This window comes from Phocoena phocoena, chromosome 11, assembly GCF_963924675.1.
Source record: "Phocoena phocoena chromosome 11, mPhoPho1.1, whole genome shotgun sequence".
Classification (NCBI taxonomy): Eukaryota; Metazoa; Chordata; class Mammalia; order Artiodactyla; family Phocoenidae; genus Phocoena; species Phocoena phocoena.
This window is the reverse complement of record NC_089229.1, coordinates 59,967,940-59,982,566: the sequence shown is the minus strand read 5'-3', so window position 1 is coordinate 59,982,566 and position 14,627 is coordinate 59,967,940. Positions and strand designations below refer to the sequence as shown.

Sequence of the window (14,627 nt, the reverse complement as noted above, 5' to 3'; positions counted from 1 at the left end):
GGTTTTTTTTCAGAGCCTCCAAGGTGTGTCCCAGCTGCCCAGATACCAGAATTTTTCTGAAAAAGGCAGGCGGGTGTGGGCCACCTGATAAGACAGAAAAGGCTTCACATGACCACGCACCCAAAGGAAAAAGAAGTGGGAGCCAAGATCGTGGTCCTTTATTTTATTTTTAATTCTAGAAAGATTAGGAGGAAGCTGCCGTCTGAACCTAGGAACTGAGGAGACCTGACACTAGGGATGGTCTTGGGGAAAAAATGTCATTCGTTTTCTCTGAGAAAGGAACCTGGGGATGATGGGCGCTTTGGGGGTTCTATAGGCTGCCCCCGCTTCCCATCCCTCCTGCTGCCTCCGCAGGACTGCCCAGGACCGGTCTCAACCCTCTCTGCTCTTCAGACCGTGGCCAGGTCAGGCTTGGTTATGAGGCCTCCAGCCGCCTGCCCCTCCCGTTCCCAGCTGGGGTGGAGTGGTGGGGGGGGCTTCCCGGACGCCCCATTGGGAAGGATGTTGTTCTCTTCCTAGAAAAAACAGGGGTGGGGAGGGAGCAGGGGTAGGGAGTGAATCCCTTCTCAGTCCCTTCACGCCGCCGCCGGCACTGCCCCAATGCCACAAACCTTTGCAAAGCTTTGGTTCTGCCAGAGCCAGCCTTAATACCCCATTTATTAAGGAAAATATGTAAAATTCGGTATGGCAAAGGGAGGCAGCCGACTCAGCGGCCAGAATCCTTCCTTCTCTCCTGTCAAGTTCCCCCGTTGCCCTTTCCGCGCTAGCCAGGAGCAGCCCGGCCCGTGGGGAGTGGACGGTGGGTGGGGGTGGGGTGGGGGTCTGGGGATGCTCCCTCTGAGAGAGAATTGGGTAAACATGGCGACCGTGGCGCCCATTTGCACACGCTACACAAATGCATCGCATTCCCGGTTGTTTGCAGAAAATTTACAGCTGAGTAATAAAAGTTTACGATCGACTCACAAGTTGGATTGGCCACAAGAAGTCATGTGGATTCCATCCATGAACGTGAACTTTTTATTGTGGTTTGTCCGTTCGGAGCGCTCCGCAGAACAGTCCTCCCTGTAAGAGCCTAACCATTGCCAGGGAAACCTGCGCTGGGCGCTCCCTTCATTACCAGTATTTTTTTTAAATTAATCTGATTAATAATTATTTTCTCCCCTCATTTAATTTCTTTCCTCCCAGATGGAGTTGCTGGAAGCTGGAAGCACCTGGGGAGGGGGGTGGGGGGAGAGGCAGGAGTAGAGGACACCCCTCTCTCCCTTCCCGACCCTCTAGCCCCCCAAGGGGCAGGAGGAATGCGGGAGCAGTTGAGATAGGGAGCTGCAGCTGCCTCCGCCCCTCCCCTCTCCCAGGCTCTCACTCCTGCCTCCTTCTCGCAACTCTGCTTCAAATTTATTTGGCTTTTTGATTATTGGGACTACTCTTTTTTATTTTTAAATTTATATAAAGTATATATATGTATGTGGAGCTGAAGCAGTCTCGGCAGCGGCACAGAATGAGGGAAGACGAGAAAGAGAGAGAGTGGGAGAGAGAGGCAGAGAGAGAGAGAGGGAGAGGGAGAGTGACAGCAGCGCCCGGTAAGTGTTTCCTTATTGGTTCAAATATGTAACTAATGGTCCGTAACTGGGTGGCGGTTTCAAGATAAGGACAGCAGCGGCTTGTCTTGGTTAGAGAGGAGAGGGGGCTGGCGAGAGGGTTAGAGGGTGGGCGCGTGGGCAATTATGGGGGGGGGAAGGGGAGGGAGGGGAAGAAATTGGGTTAAATTGGAATATGGTAGTGGGGGAAGTGTGTTGTCCTTATGTCACTATACGCTGAAATTGGGGGTCGGGGGGGCACAGGACTGCACCGGTGGGGCTCAAGGCCTGGGTCTAGTGCGCGGACCATGTCCCTACGTTTTATAGATCTGCGGCCTCTTGGCTAATGGGACTGGGACAGAGGGGGCCCGGAGCTCAAACTCCAGGGCAGGAGAGAGAACCTGTAGGCTGTAGCCATTGCTCCCTGGGCAGAGTCTGGCCCCCAACCCCCAAACAAACTTTCCACCGCCCCCTCCCTGCTCCGCAGCCTCCTCCCTGTCTCCGGGAGAGCGCGACCGCTAGAGCTCACACATGCGCAGTGCGGGCCCAGGACCGAGCAGATGAGCAGGAAGAGAGCGCAGCTAGGCGGGCGGCTGGGCCTGTTAATTGGCAATTACGGGGGAGGCTGGTGGCTGGTGCGCGTCGGCGGAGGGGACAGCGTCTGCCCACCCCTGCTCCCACCCCCATTCGAGCGGATGGAAAGATGGGAGGTGCTCTGCACTGCGGGTGGACGGGTGGGGGTGGGGCTGGAGGACTCGGTACTCGGTACTCAAAAGCCATCTTGTGCTTGGAGAAAGGGGGCCAATCTGCCTTCTCTCCCCGCGGCCCGGAGTCCCCCACCCCCAGCCGCCGCCACCCCACCCAGGATATCCATTGGGCTGCTTCATCCGCGTCGCCTGGCTGCTCTGGGCTGGAATCTGCCCTGTCTGGGGCGGAGGTGGGAATTGGGGACGCCCAAGGATGGGTGGGGACAGGACCAGGCCTCGCTGGCGGGGCGTCCTGGGTGAGCGGAGACAGTGAGGACTCAAGGCACGGCTGGCTCATGGGATAGGGACGTCAGAATTGGGCGGCCTGGAGGGTCCCGGGCGCTCGGGAGCTTCTTAGTAATTGGTGCTAATGGCGTGTTGTATACTCTTAACCCAACACACATGGTTTCATAACACAGTGGCTTAATTTCTTCCAAATGTACGTAGCCCTGAATGTGTTGCAGCTTGATATATGACCCCGCCCTGCTCCCTGGCCTGGGTCCGAGGTGGCACCTATATGTGTGAGCTTCTGTTTGTAAAGGGCGGTGATGCACACACAATCGCTTACACACCCAGGCAGACACACCTCAGAGCTGGGGGAGGGGGTGCATATTCCTGGAGAGATCCGAGAGTCTGGGGGCCAGAGTCCCCTCCAGTCCGAGCCAAGAGCACCCACCCCCATCCTCTTCCAACCGCGCGACTGGGCTTCTCCGCCAAGCCCGAGTGGGGGAGGGGATCACTCCTCGATTTCCTGTTTAAACCCCGACCGGTCGCCTGGTGGGGGGGAGGGGGGTGGATAACCTTTTTTTATCAAATTCTTAAAAATATAATTCGACTGCATTCAAATCAAACCCCTTGGGCCCGAGTTGACGGTGAATCTTCCCTCCCCTACCCCCACAGTCCCCTTCCCTTCCTCTCCTGCCCCCCCAAAATTCCCCTTTCGCAGCCGACATAAAGGCCTAGGAGGTATTCTCCCGGGGTAAGAAATGGCATTTTCTCTCCCCCTTCCACCCCCCCACCCCCAGTAGGACTTGTGTGTGTCGGCAGAGGCGTCTGCCGAGGGGCTAATTTCGCGTTCCTTGTTTACGATCGAGAAAAGCGCTTTGGCTCTTCCCAAATGGGCCCAGCCCGCCGCCTGCTGCGGCGGCCGCGCGCTCTCCCGCCGCTCGGCGCGGCCCAGGGGCTGACGCCCCGGAGAGACAGGCTCCGGCCGCCGAGGCCCCGAGTCCGTGCGACCTGCAAAGGGCAAGGGGAGTACAGTGGGCCAATGGAGGGGCCCCGGAAGCCTGAAAATGGGAGCCTTTCTCCTGGCGTACTGTGGGAACCGCCGATCGGTGAGGCCTCTATTTCTCTTTCGCTGTATTTTGTCTGCCCCCACCCCTGCAGATGGCCGCACTGATTTGCTGGGGGACGGGGGGGAGTACGGACAAGTCTCCTTTGTTCACCCCTGAGGACAACAGTTTCTGGAGAAGGCCTCTCAGGCCAGTAGGGGTTCACCTGGAATACTAGAGGGCCCCCCTTCCTTTGGAGGGGTGGGCCTGGGCAAGGCTGGGGTATTCCCCTCGGCCTACAGGGATCTAACCGAACGTGGCTGGTGAGACTTCAGCGTGCTAGGGTTCGTGGTTGTCAGGTTAACAGCACCGTCCTGAAATGTCCTTATATAATATTTTTATCAGTTGATTTTCTGTCCCTTCCTGGCTAGGGTCCTGCAGGCCCTCACTCCCTTCACCCCTAGACTCCTCCTCAGGACACAGAGAGATGCAGAGACAGCGTAGCAACAGTGACTGGCCCTGGTTTTCTGTGTTCTAGTCTGGCCAGGGAAAAAACCCAGCCCCAGATGCCAGCCCCTTCCTTCCCTCCTTACTTTCGATTTTCTTTCCCTGCTCTCTTTCCCTCGATGGTGCTCAAACTGAAACACAACAGGGGCCACCCTTGGCAGCCCTCAGCCTCCTTGCAGGCCAGATTCCCTGTAGACAAGGTCCTTAGAGAGGGAGAGCACTGCTGTGATTGTCTAATAATAGCCCGGGCAGCTGAGAATAGCATCAGGCCCAAGGACTCTGCACACCCAGAACTAAGGCTGGACGGAAGCCCTGAGTCCGTGGGTCAGGGTCTGGTGACACTCCCTGGAGCCCAGGGCCCCCAGCAGTCTGCTCTGAGCCCACTCTTTTGGGCACTTCAGGCCTGCCCCTTACGGGGCTTTGTCAGTCCTGCCACGGGCTGTATTTCATGCACCAGCTCCTAGCTAAGGAGAAATGGGCAAAGCAAACCCTTTCTCTCCCTGGTCTGACAGTTGTGATCCCCACGAAGAATGAGACCTTGTTTGGAGAAGGCGGCCTTGTTGGGTTGGCTGTTGTGTTCCGAAACCAGACTTGGTAGCTTTATACATTTATTAGATAGAGGCTGAAATGTACAGGCGCAGACTTACGCATGAATATGTACAGACTCATATTTTCTCAATGGTTAATTGTATATAGCCATACCTGTATTCACTCAAACACCGTTTTATGTGCCTGTGAAATTTTGTTAGCCCTCACTAGGTGGGCATGGGCTCAAGGAGGCACTGGGTGCCCTCTGTGCGTGCTCTGTGCGGAGGGCATTGGAGTGCTTAATAAGGTGGCCTCTGGGCGGTGGTCTGGGGCGGCTGCCAGCTAGGGTGCCTGGAGAGGCCGCGGGGAAAGCCAGCCAGACGGGTAGGGGTGTGGTGAGCATCTCTCCCCCGCCCCTGCTTGCCTTGGCTGCTCACGGGGCCCCAGCTTTGCCTGTGTCATCTGTGGGGCAGATTAGGGGCTCTCTAAGTTCCCCAAATACCCAGATCTGGTTACCGGTGGGACTTTATTTTAATCCTCTCTGCTACCTAAACCGGGGAGATGGCTGATGGGGCAGAAGAAGCTGGGTCTGACCGCCTGCAGGCTTAAAGCACTGAGTGTGGGCCAGGGCTGGGAATTAACCAGCCTTCTTTCTCTCTTCTGGGCCCAGGGAAAGACAGAGCGGGGTGGGGGGGAGTATAAATGTCCATTAAAATGCCCAGGAAAGAAAGTAAGGACGGGAGAGGGGCTGGTGGGTGTTTTTCCTCCACTCCCTAGGTGATCAGGTTTCTCCCCAGAATCTCCTGTCCAGACTTGCTGCGGGTCCCGAGGCGTGCAGCTCTCTCCCACCTTCTCTCCATCGGCACCAAAGCCTTGAGCTTTTAGGCCTGGGTGGCCCCCGGGTGCCAGGGTGACATTACCCCCAAAGTGTGCTCCTCACCCGGCCTCTGCCACGGCGCCGCAGCCGCCCCTGTTTATTGTGTCTGTGAGTTGTTTACTTGTTTTGTCTGCTGCCACCCTGCGTCAGAAACCCGCCAAACCAGCAAACTCACCCAGGAGAACAAAGTACAGCGCTATCCTGAACTCCCTCCCCTTTCCGGCACCCCGCTCCCGCCATTACCACCTCCCTCACTCTCCCTTTCCGAGGGGAGGAAGCAGAAATCGTCCTAAAATAGGGCAACTGTTTATAGGGTGGGGGGAATTATGGGGACACCATAAACCTCCGGGTGTCCCGGTGGTGGAGAGACAGAACAGCCTCCAGCTTTTCTTCCTTGCCCCTGGCAACTGCTTGGTTAAGGGGGCCACACTCATTGAGAAAGCTGAGTCCCTCTCACCTCACTCCTTTCTGCAGGAGTTTTCCCTGAGACATAGGTTGTTGGGTTTTTAAATCAGGGTAACGTTGACGGATTCATAAAGCTAGATAAAGCATGTCGCTCTCCCCTCACCCTCCCTTCTCCTCAGTCCCCCAAAATAGCAGTGAATTTAAGCAAATCCTACAAAATTAAATTGCCCCTTCACTAAAGATCCTATAAATCTCCAATCCCACCAGGTGTAGAGTCGGAGAGGCCGCTGTTCGCCTCTAATTTTGCTCCTGGCTATCAAATCTGAAAGAGTATCATTGAAGTAAGTAATATTCTAGTTTCTGAAATTAATCTCTCCCCTCCCCATCTCTCTCCCTCTTTTCGCCAGCGCAGATTAAATGGTTCTTTTAGGTCTGCAAACAATAAAGGATAAAATTATTTATAGGGAAATGAGGATGATGTTTCATTGTTGGCTTATTGTTCTAGAACATAATAACATTTTATTTTCAAGTGGGAAAACTTAGACCAGGGGAAGAAGGGGAAAGCGAGAGACAAAGTGAGGGGAGGCGGGGAACCACACACAGAACCTAGCCGTACATAACTTTTATGACATTTACAATTTCCTCATGACAACTCGCTGTGACGTCATAAATGCCTTGTTCTTGAACTTTACAATTTTCATAAACCTCCAAAAGGGGTCCAAACAGTGCTCGGTGTGGAGGGGTATAAGAGAAGCCAGGAAGTTGGGGATCCTTTGCCCTTATTCTGGGGGCCAAAAATATTCTGAATTTTCCTTTTCCCTCCTGGGCCAAGCACGGCTACTTGCTTTCCCTCCCTGAAATGTCACTCAGGGTCTGAGTTCCCTCCCCATTCCCGGTGGGGATGAGATACTATGTCCAAAGTCTCTCTGTATGCCCCCGCCTCAGCTGCTTGGGATAGAGGTGGGAGGCTTGGGGGCCAGGCGCCCAAAGCCAAAAATGATTTCTTCCAGAGGGAGCCGAAAGGGGCTCAGGGCTGAGTGTTATGGGACAGAGATGCTGAGGACGTATTTTACTTTTGAACCTTCAGCCAGAGAAGTGAATTGAGAAGCCGAACAAATGCCGGTGTGGGAGTTTGTGTCTGCTAATGGTAGCAGCATTGAGTGGAGTGGTGATAAGGAAAGGTCAGGCAGAAATCTGGACAGAGAGAGGGAAAAGAGAAAATATGATGTGAGTTAGCAGCGTCCCTCCAGGTACCTTTCTCCTCTGTTTAATTGTAAATAAAGCAAAAGCAGCTTGGGCAGCCTCTCAACGGCTCAGCTCAAAAGCCCAGGCCTCTGAGGTGTTTGGGGCAGTTCTCAGGCACTTGACATGCCCCCATCTGGCCTTTTCCTCCTTCCCCCCTCCCTGCTGACCCCCAACTCCATTCAGCTAGCCAGCCTGGGCCCTGTCCCCAGAATATCAGCACCCCCAAATGGGATCCATTTCCGGGTTGGGTGTGTCAAATTTCACTTTTCTCCAAGAGTTTCCATGCCTGAACTTTGAAAGACGAAAGAGCATTCTTTTTTGCAATGCAATGTGTGTATGGGGAGGTATGAGCTCAGACAATTTCCCCACTGGATCTTTGAGAAGCTGGGGGCTCCTTGCGTCAGCTCTGTTTTGGTATCCCCAAGCAGACACAGTTCCCCGTGTTCAGGCTATCTGGCAGACTAGGAAACTCTCTCTGCAATCCTTTTACTCTGGATTCTGTGGAGATCAAAGGAGCTCATACACAAAACACTAGGCATTTGGAGTAGGATTTATTTTTTTTAATTTTTAAATTAAAAAAAAATCCAATCATAAGTCAGTCGGGCCAACTGAGCAGTCACTCTAGAACAGCAAAGCCTTAACCAAACAGTGCTATTGTGAGGTGAGCTGAACAATTATTGAAACTCAGCTTTCTCTGCAAGAGGGATTTCAGCCTTCGCCCAGTGGCACAAAAGGGACCAGTGGGGCAACGGCTCCTCTCCTGCCCTGGAAGTCGAGGATTGAAGGGGTGGGTCGGCAGCTATAGTGGCTTCCAGGCAGACAGGCGCTCAGGCCGAGTGCTGAGTCCTGCGGCTCCAGTGCCCACGTCCCTGAGCAGCCTCCAGAGGCGCCGAGCTGTAGTTGGTGGCGCCGGCAGCCAGGAATGGAGTGTGTGTATCTGTGTGCGAGGCTGGGTGAGTCACAGACATCGGTGCAGAGTTGGGGGATCTGGGGAGAGAGAGAAGACTGGCAGAATACGAACTAAGCAGGACCTCTGGAGAAGACTGTCCCCAAATAAAAATTCCAGATCTCATCCCTCTCACTTCAGATACCCTTACCCAAGAAATTAATATATTTCCCAGAGCAGAGTGGAAAGCAAAGGCAGGCAAGATGAGGCCTGCCCATGAACCCCTCCAGGGCCAGCGTCCAGTCCCAGCCACCCTCTTCCCAGTTCAGAGCTACACAGGCCCGCAGCCCCCAGCCTGGAGCGGGGTAGGGCTGGAGTAGGAGCCCTGTACTTGCCCTAGGAAACCCTCAAGTGCCCAGCCTCCAATGCAACTTTGGGGACTCCAGACCAATGACTGCCCCCGACTCAGGCCCAGGGCACCTACTGTAAGTTCTCTCCTATAACTAGCACTCATGAAAAGCATGTGTTTTGGATGGGGGCGGGTGGCTGAAACAGGGAGCAGGGAGCGGGCAACTTTCCACCTTTATTCCTTTTCTGTGTTTTTGGAATTCTGTTTTTGAATCCACTAATTCCAACTCTGAAAGCGAACCGCTCTTTCTGCCAAACCCCCTCCGATGCCTGATTCCGGAGGCCGAAGGGGGCAGACCAAGTCGGAGACCTATGGGCCTGATGGGGGGTGTTCTCTGATTTCTCTAGGCTTGTTTTATAGAAACAAAGAACAAGTTCTCGCCCCTCCTTCCCAGGACTTGTGCATATTTACAGAGCTCAGCTGCAGTTTTAATAAAACATCTGTTCTTGCTTCTGCTGATGAGTTTCTATAATTGTTTTCAGACAAATTTAACAGGAAAATATAAATATATTTAGAAAAACCCAAGTCCCAGCTTTCCCCCCATAGACAGTTGTTCTTTCGCCAAAAAATTAAAATTATCATGAAATGAAAAAAGGAAAATATAATCCAATGGAGGGAAGACCCGGCTCATCTGACCTGCTCTCCCCCCTTGGAGCGAATCCTTCCAGCAAATTTCAGCTGCATAATTAAAGATCCAACTGAAAGAAAAAGGCTTCATTCCTCAGGAATGAAAGGTGATGGGGGAAGAGTGTGTTGGAAATTAGTTTTGCCGAAAGTCTTTAAGCAGTAGGGGAACTTATTTGTATTTCTGCTTCCCCTTCTCCCCCCCGGTCCAGCATTTCTGCCTCTTTCCCCCAGCAGCTGGTTCCTGTTCATTATAAATCGGTGAGACCTTTCAGTCTCTGCCCTCTGTTTAGGGACGTAATAAAACACTTAACTTTCCAGGGCTGAGACTTACATTCTGTTCCTCAGGTCGCCCACCCCCACGCCCACCGCTTTTAGGCCCTAAAGGAGACTCTCCCCAACTTTGGGGCCCCTTTCCCCTCCAGACTTGGTTTAGGAGGGGCTCAAGGAAACCCAGGCATCCTTGCTGGGGAGCTGCAGCACATTTCCCCAGAAGCCCCTTCTTTCTTTCAAGGTCCTTCCTTCCCCCACCCACCCATGAAAGAGATTTTAAAATATGTAGAAAATCAACACTCATTGAAAGCGAAACCTCATTAAGACATCCTATCTTCCATCATTCAATTTGTTGTAAATTGCAACAATTTAATATCTTGAAGGAAATATCACTGACATGATTTATCCCTCTAGCAATCTCTCTCTGAAAAGGAGGTGGGGGTGGGGAGGGAATTTACTCTCTCTTCCGGCCTCTTTTACGTGTTACACTGCTACCCTTAGGGCAGAATTGAGGATGGGAACTCTGAGAGCGGCTACTTGTATCCAGGGGTGCACTGACTTGCTCCTTAGTTCAGCCCCCTCGGTCTTCCACCCCTTCCCTAGTTCTCTCTCCCTCTCCCTCTCCCTCTTGCCCTCCAGGGGGCCTGGAGCCCCAGCCAGCTGTTGGAAACCACTGCCCAGGCATGCCACGAATTCAATTCGAGGACAGCTGGATTCTAGAGCGAAAAGCAGCTCACGCTGGTGTCTGTTTGTGTACCTGCCATGGCACCCCAAAATGAGACAACTCATCTAAAATTTTCTTCCTTAATTTAAGAATCCTCCTCTATGCTTCCCTTGCATCTCCTTGGGGAGAGGAAAGTATGGTCCAAGAGGGGGAACCTTAATAACTATAGGGGCCTTCCCCCTGCCCTTCTAAATACCAACACATTTCCCTCCTTTCTGAAGGACTGGGGCTGTATTTTTAAAAGCCAACACAAATTGTCTCGCAGGAAGACTCTTCCATCCCGTAACAAGGTTCATGTATTAACTAACATGTTGTCTCCATCAGCTCCTACACAGTCTGCTTTTGGGTTCGAAACTTTATTTTTCCCCCCTAGAGACACTCCAGGGAAACCTTAACGTTACAGCAGATGAATAAACGAGTTTTTTTCCCAGCGTAGTCCCGTTTATGGCTTTATTGCTACCCATTGATTACTCCGCTTTGTTACACAGAAGGAAAAGATCATAAAATCCGGAGACATCCGGGTTCTTGTTATAGCCAGTTTCCCCCACCACCACCAAAAAATGGTGAGGCGAAAATATGAGCTTCCACTGCTCCCCTCGCTTGCCCCACTGACCCCCTCTTTCTCAACTCAAAGCATTTTCAGCCTGTGTTACGATATCAACGTAAGTTTGGATTAATCAGGGGGAAAAAAAAAAGAACATCTGCACACCTTCCGCTGTTTCTGTTTGCCCACTGCGGCTCCCTCAGAAGCCTCGGACGCAGCCGCCTTTTCCTAACCTTCTCTTCCTTATTCTCAGCCCCCAGGTGGGAAGAAAATGGAGGTAGGGGGCTGCTGAGAGGCCCGGCCCCACTAGGTGTGGCCGGCCCTTGGGTGAGAGCACCCCGGGAAACCTTGGCTAGAATCTCCAAGCCCCAGAGCTCAGGTCCAGGGGCACCTCCCTTGGCAGGACAGAGAGTCCGAGGGGGCAGGGGCTTCTGACCTGGGCAGGGGCTTTGAGCCTGCAAGACACTCACTATCCATCAGAACCCCGCCGGCCTTCTCTTTCTGGCTGGATCCTATGTGAATTACCCCAACGGCCCTGGCTGGCTCTAAATCATAAATTCTCACCAACATAAACAGGAGTTGATGTGTCTAGAAAGACTCTCAGAGTTCTTTCTTCTTCCTTTCTTCCTTTTTTTCTCTCTCTCCCACCTTTTACTTTTTCTCTTCCTTTCCTATTTATTTTTAAAATAAATCTTCCCTTTTAGGCAAAAATGCTTTATGAGTTTCCCCCAAAAGGGGTCCTGAGGAGGAGGTAGACGGAGGGCTAGGAGGAAGAGGAAGCAGATGCATGGCTACTTTGCACACCTCAGCTCTGCCACTGCACCCTGATGTCTCACTCTTCCCTCTTTAGACTTAGGGACTCCCCACATGCGCCCTCCACCCCAGACTCTCCTCCCTCTGAGCACCATGTTTTATGCAATTTCTTTCCACTTTTGATTTTTTAAAAGAAATTATTCGGAAAAGTATACTGGTTTAATGATGTGGACTCACTCCATGGAGTATCAAACCAGGATTTCCTGTAGGATTTCTGGGGATCTCCCTGAGCTGGGAGGGAGTTCCTCCCATGGAGAAATCAAGATGTAATTTTAGAAGGGGGCAGATATAAAAGATGAAATTAGATTGAAAATACAGGGATTTCTCCAGCCCTGGCTGTGGCTACAGCACAGCAAAGTTAGCTGGAGCTGAGAGATTTCCTGGGAGTGTAGCTCTCCTTTTCTGGGCCCCAAGGCCCTGCTCGGGGACATTCACCCTTCCTTCACCCTCAAATCAGTTCCCTTACTTATATATTTTTAAAAGAAATCCAAGTCTTACTTTCAAAGCACACACTTAGTCTCAACTAGGGAATCAACAGAAGCAGAAGCGATTTTTTTCCCCCTTCTTGACATCTGGCTTGCGATTGGCTGGGAGGGGGTCAGCTGACTTTGTCATTTTGTCTGTCCTGGATTGGAGCCGTCCCTATAACCATCTAGTTCCGAGTACAAACTGGAGACAGAAATAAATATTAAAGAAATCATAGCCCGACCAGGTAAAGGCAAAGGGATGAATTCCTACTTCACTAACCCTTCCTTATCCTGCCACCTCGCCGGGGGCCAGGACGTCCTCCCCAACGTCGCCCTCAATTCCACCGCCTATGATCCAGTGAGGCATTTCTCGACCTATGGAGCGGCCGTTGCCCAGAACCGGATCTACTCGACTCCCTTTTATTCGCCACAGGAGAATGTCGTGTTCAGTTCCAGCCGAGGGCCGTATGACTATGGATCTAATTCCTTTTACCAGGAGAAAGACATGCTCTCAAACTGCAGACAAAACACCTTAGGACATAACACACAGACCTCAATCGCTCAGGATTTTAGTTCTGAGCAGGGCAGGACTGCGCCCCAGGACCAGAAAGCCAGTATCCAGATTTACCCCTGGATGCAGCGAATGAATTCGCACAGTGGTGAGTTTTACAGCTCCGAGATATAAATTAAATAAACTGAACTGGCTTTATGACCGGCTTCCCTAGAAGAACGGGCGGAGAGAGTTTTTTATGGCCCCATAAAAACAATCACGCTCGTCTCCTCGCCGACGCCGAGACAGGGCCCCCTCTTCTGCCCCCTCTGCTCGCCTCCCGCTTGCTCGCAGGGGCCTGGCCCCCTCGGCCCCTGACGGATTGGAGGGCTCCAAGGCGAGCTGAGGGGGCAGGAACAGGGCAGGGGATGAGGGGAGGGGGTGGGGGAGCCCCCCAAAGTCGAGTCAGGCTAAGGAGAAGGGAGGGGGAGAGGAGGGGACAGAGAAGTGGGGAGAAGTTTCCAAGGAGCTAGGACGCTTGGGGAGATGGGGGAACCCAGTCGTTCAGAAATGGGGCCCCATCCCCCATGTTTGGGATTTTTCAAAAATCAGCTTTTAGACTTGCAGCTTTCTGCCTGGTTCTGTCCCCCACCCTAACCCCACCTTTCTTTGGGACCCACCTACCAACCTGGCGGGGGGGGCGCTGAATGAAGTTGGGATCCTGACTGTAGTACCCCCAGTGGGGGTGGAGACAGGGCAGAGAGAAGGCTGGAGCCCGAGAGGGCCCGTGAGTTGCTGGCCAAGTTGGGAGGGTCAGGGCTGTGCTAGGCTAAATCGTCTGCGGAGGGTGCCTTGCTGACTGTTTTTAGTGTGTTTTGTGCCCGGATCTCTAGGGGTCGGCTATGGAGCGGACCGGAGGCGCGGTCGCCAGATCTACTCGCGGTACCAGACCCTGGAACTGGAGAAGGAATTTCACTTCAACCGCTACCTAACGCGGCGCCGGCGCATCGAGATCGCCAACGCGCTCTGCCTGACCGAGCGACAGATCAAAATCTGGTTCCAGAACCGCCGGATGAAGTGGAAAAAAGAGTCTAATCTCACGTCCACGCTCTCAGGGGGCGGCGGAGGGGCCGCGGTCGACAGCCTGGGCGGAAAAGAGGAAAAGCGGGAAGAGACAGAAGAGGAGAAGCAGAAAGAGTGACCAGGACTGTCCCTGCCACCCCTCTCTCTCCTGCTGCCTCGCTCCCCCCAACTCCCTCCTAATCACACACTCTGTATTTATCACTGGCACAAATTGATGTTTGGACTTCCTGAGACAAAATTAGGGAGTCAAATATGGACCTGAAAAGTCAGCTCTGGACCCCCTCCCTCACCGCACAGACTCTCTCACAAGGCGCCTCCTCCTCTCCTGCTCCCTCGCTAGCTCGTTCTCGGCTCGTCTGCAGGCCCCTTCCCTCGCCCAGGCCTTGGGGCTCGTGCCTGAACCTCGCTTCAGACTCCACAGATCTCCCTCCAAACGAGGACTTGGCCTCCAACCCTCTCGGCGCCCCCCACCCCCGCCCCCGCGCAGAGAGCCGGCTCCCGGGCCCGGGGGCCTCCGCTCCCAGGCCTCAGGGCCCGGCGTGGCAGCCGGGGAGGGCGGGAGGCCCAAGTAGGGCGCGTGGTGATCCCACAGCAACCCCCAGGGCCTGCCCGCAGCCCCCGCCCGGCCCCTCTGCCCCAGCAAATGCCCAGCCCAGGCGAATTGTATTTAAAGAATCCTGGGGATCATTATGGCATATTACAAACTGTGACCATTTCTGTGTGAATATTTTTAGCTGTATTTGTGGTCTCTGTATTTATATTTATGTTTAGCACCGTCCGTGTTCCAATCCCATCTTAAAAAGGAAAAAAAAAAAAGAGGGAAAAGTACAAAAAGAGAGAAAAAATAGTGGATGACGTTTGTTTAGCCGGTAGGAGAAAAATAATAAATTTTAAAAATCCCGTCGTGTTACTCTCCTGTATAAATCCGACCTCTGGATCCGTTCTCGAATATTTAATAAAACATATTATTTTTTAAAGTTTATATCGGGATTTCTGTTACTTCGCTCGCCCTCCGGCCTCGGGGTGAAACTTGGAGCAGGCTCCGAGCGCTCTCGCGTCCGCCCGCCGCCTGCGAGCCCCCGGCCCCCTGCACGCGCCTCGCCCGGCCCGGCGCTGAGCCCTGCCTCCCGGTTCTCCCGGGGATCGCGCTGGTGGCTG

General features: G+C 53.2%; 2 protein-coding genes across 3 annotated transcripts in view; both read left to right on the top strand.

Moving 5' to 3' along the window:
• The first annotated feature begins 1,011 nt into the window (after positions 1 to 1,011).
• Positions 1,012 to 14,303, top strand: HOXC6 (homeobox C6). Of its 2 annotated transcripts, XM_065888426.1 has the most exons (3): positions 1,012 to 1,580; positions 12,210 to 12,555; positions 13,280 to 14,303. In XM_065888426.1, exons 2-3 carry the CDS (start codon positions 12,402 to 12,404, stop codon positions 13,585 to 13,587), a joined length of 462 nt encoding a protein of 153 aa, XP_065744498.1. In that variant the 5' UTR covers positions 1,012 to 1,580; positions 12,210 to 12,401; the 3' UTR covers positions 13,588 to 14,303. The 2 variants fall into 2 exon arrangements, with proteins under 2 accessions (XP_065744498.1, XP_065744497.1); XM_065888425.1 differs by lacking the exon at positions 1,012 to 1,580 and having other exon boundaries at positions 12,044 to 12,555.
• The window catches only part of HOXC4 (homeobox C4), a 37,991-nt gene continuing 24,381 nt past the window's right edge, over positions 1,018 to 14,627 (top strand). The window contains exon 1 of the mRNA XM_065888424.1: positions 1,018 to 1,580. The gene's annotated coding sequence lies outside the window, so the exon portion shown is untranslated. The remainder of the gene's footprint in view (positions 1,581 to 14,627) is intronic.

Excerpts from the sequence above, each read along its gene's own strand:
- HOXC6 (XM_065888425.1), top strand. The coding sequence starts at position 12,156 with ATGAATTCCTACTTCACTAACCCTTCCTTATCCTGCCACCTCGCCGGG. Across the intron at positions 12,556-13,279 it reads GCGAATGAATTCGCACAGTG|GGGTCGGCTATGGAGCGGAC; the intron begins GTGAGTTTTACA and ends CCGGATCTCTAG.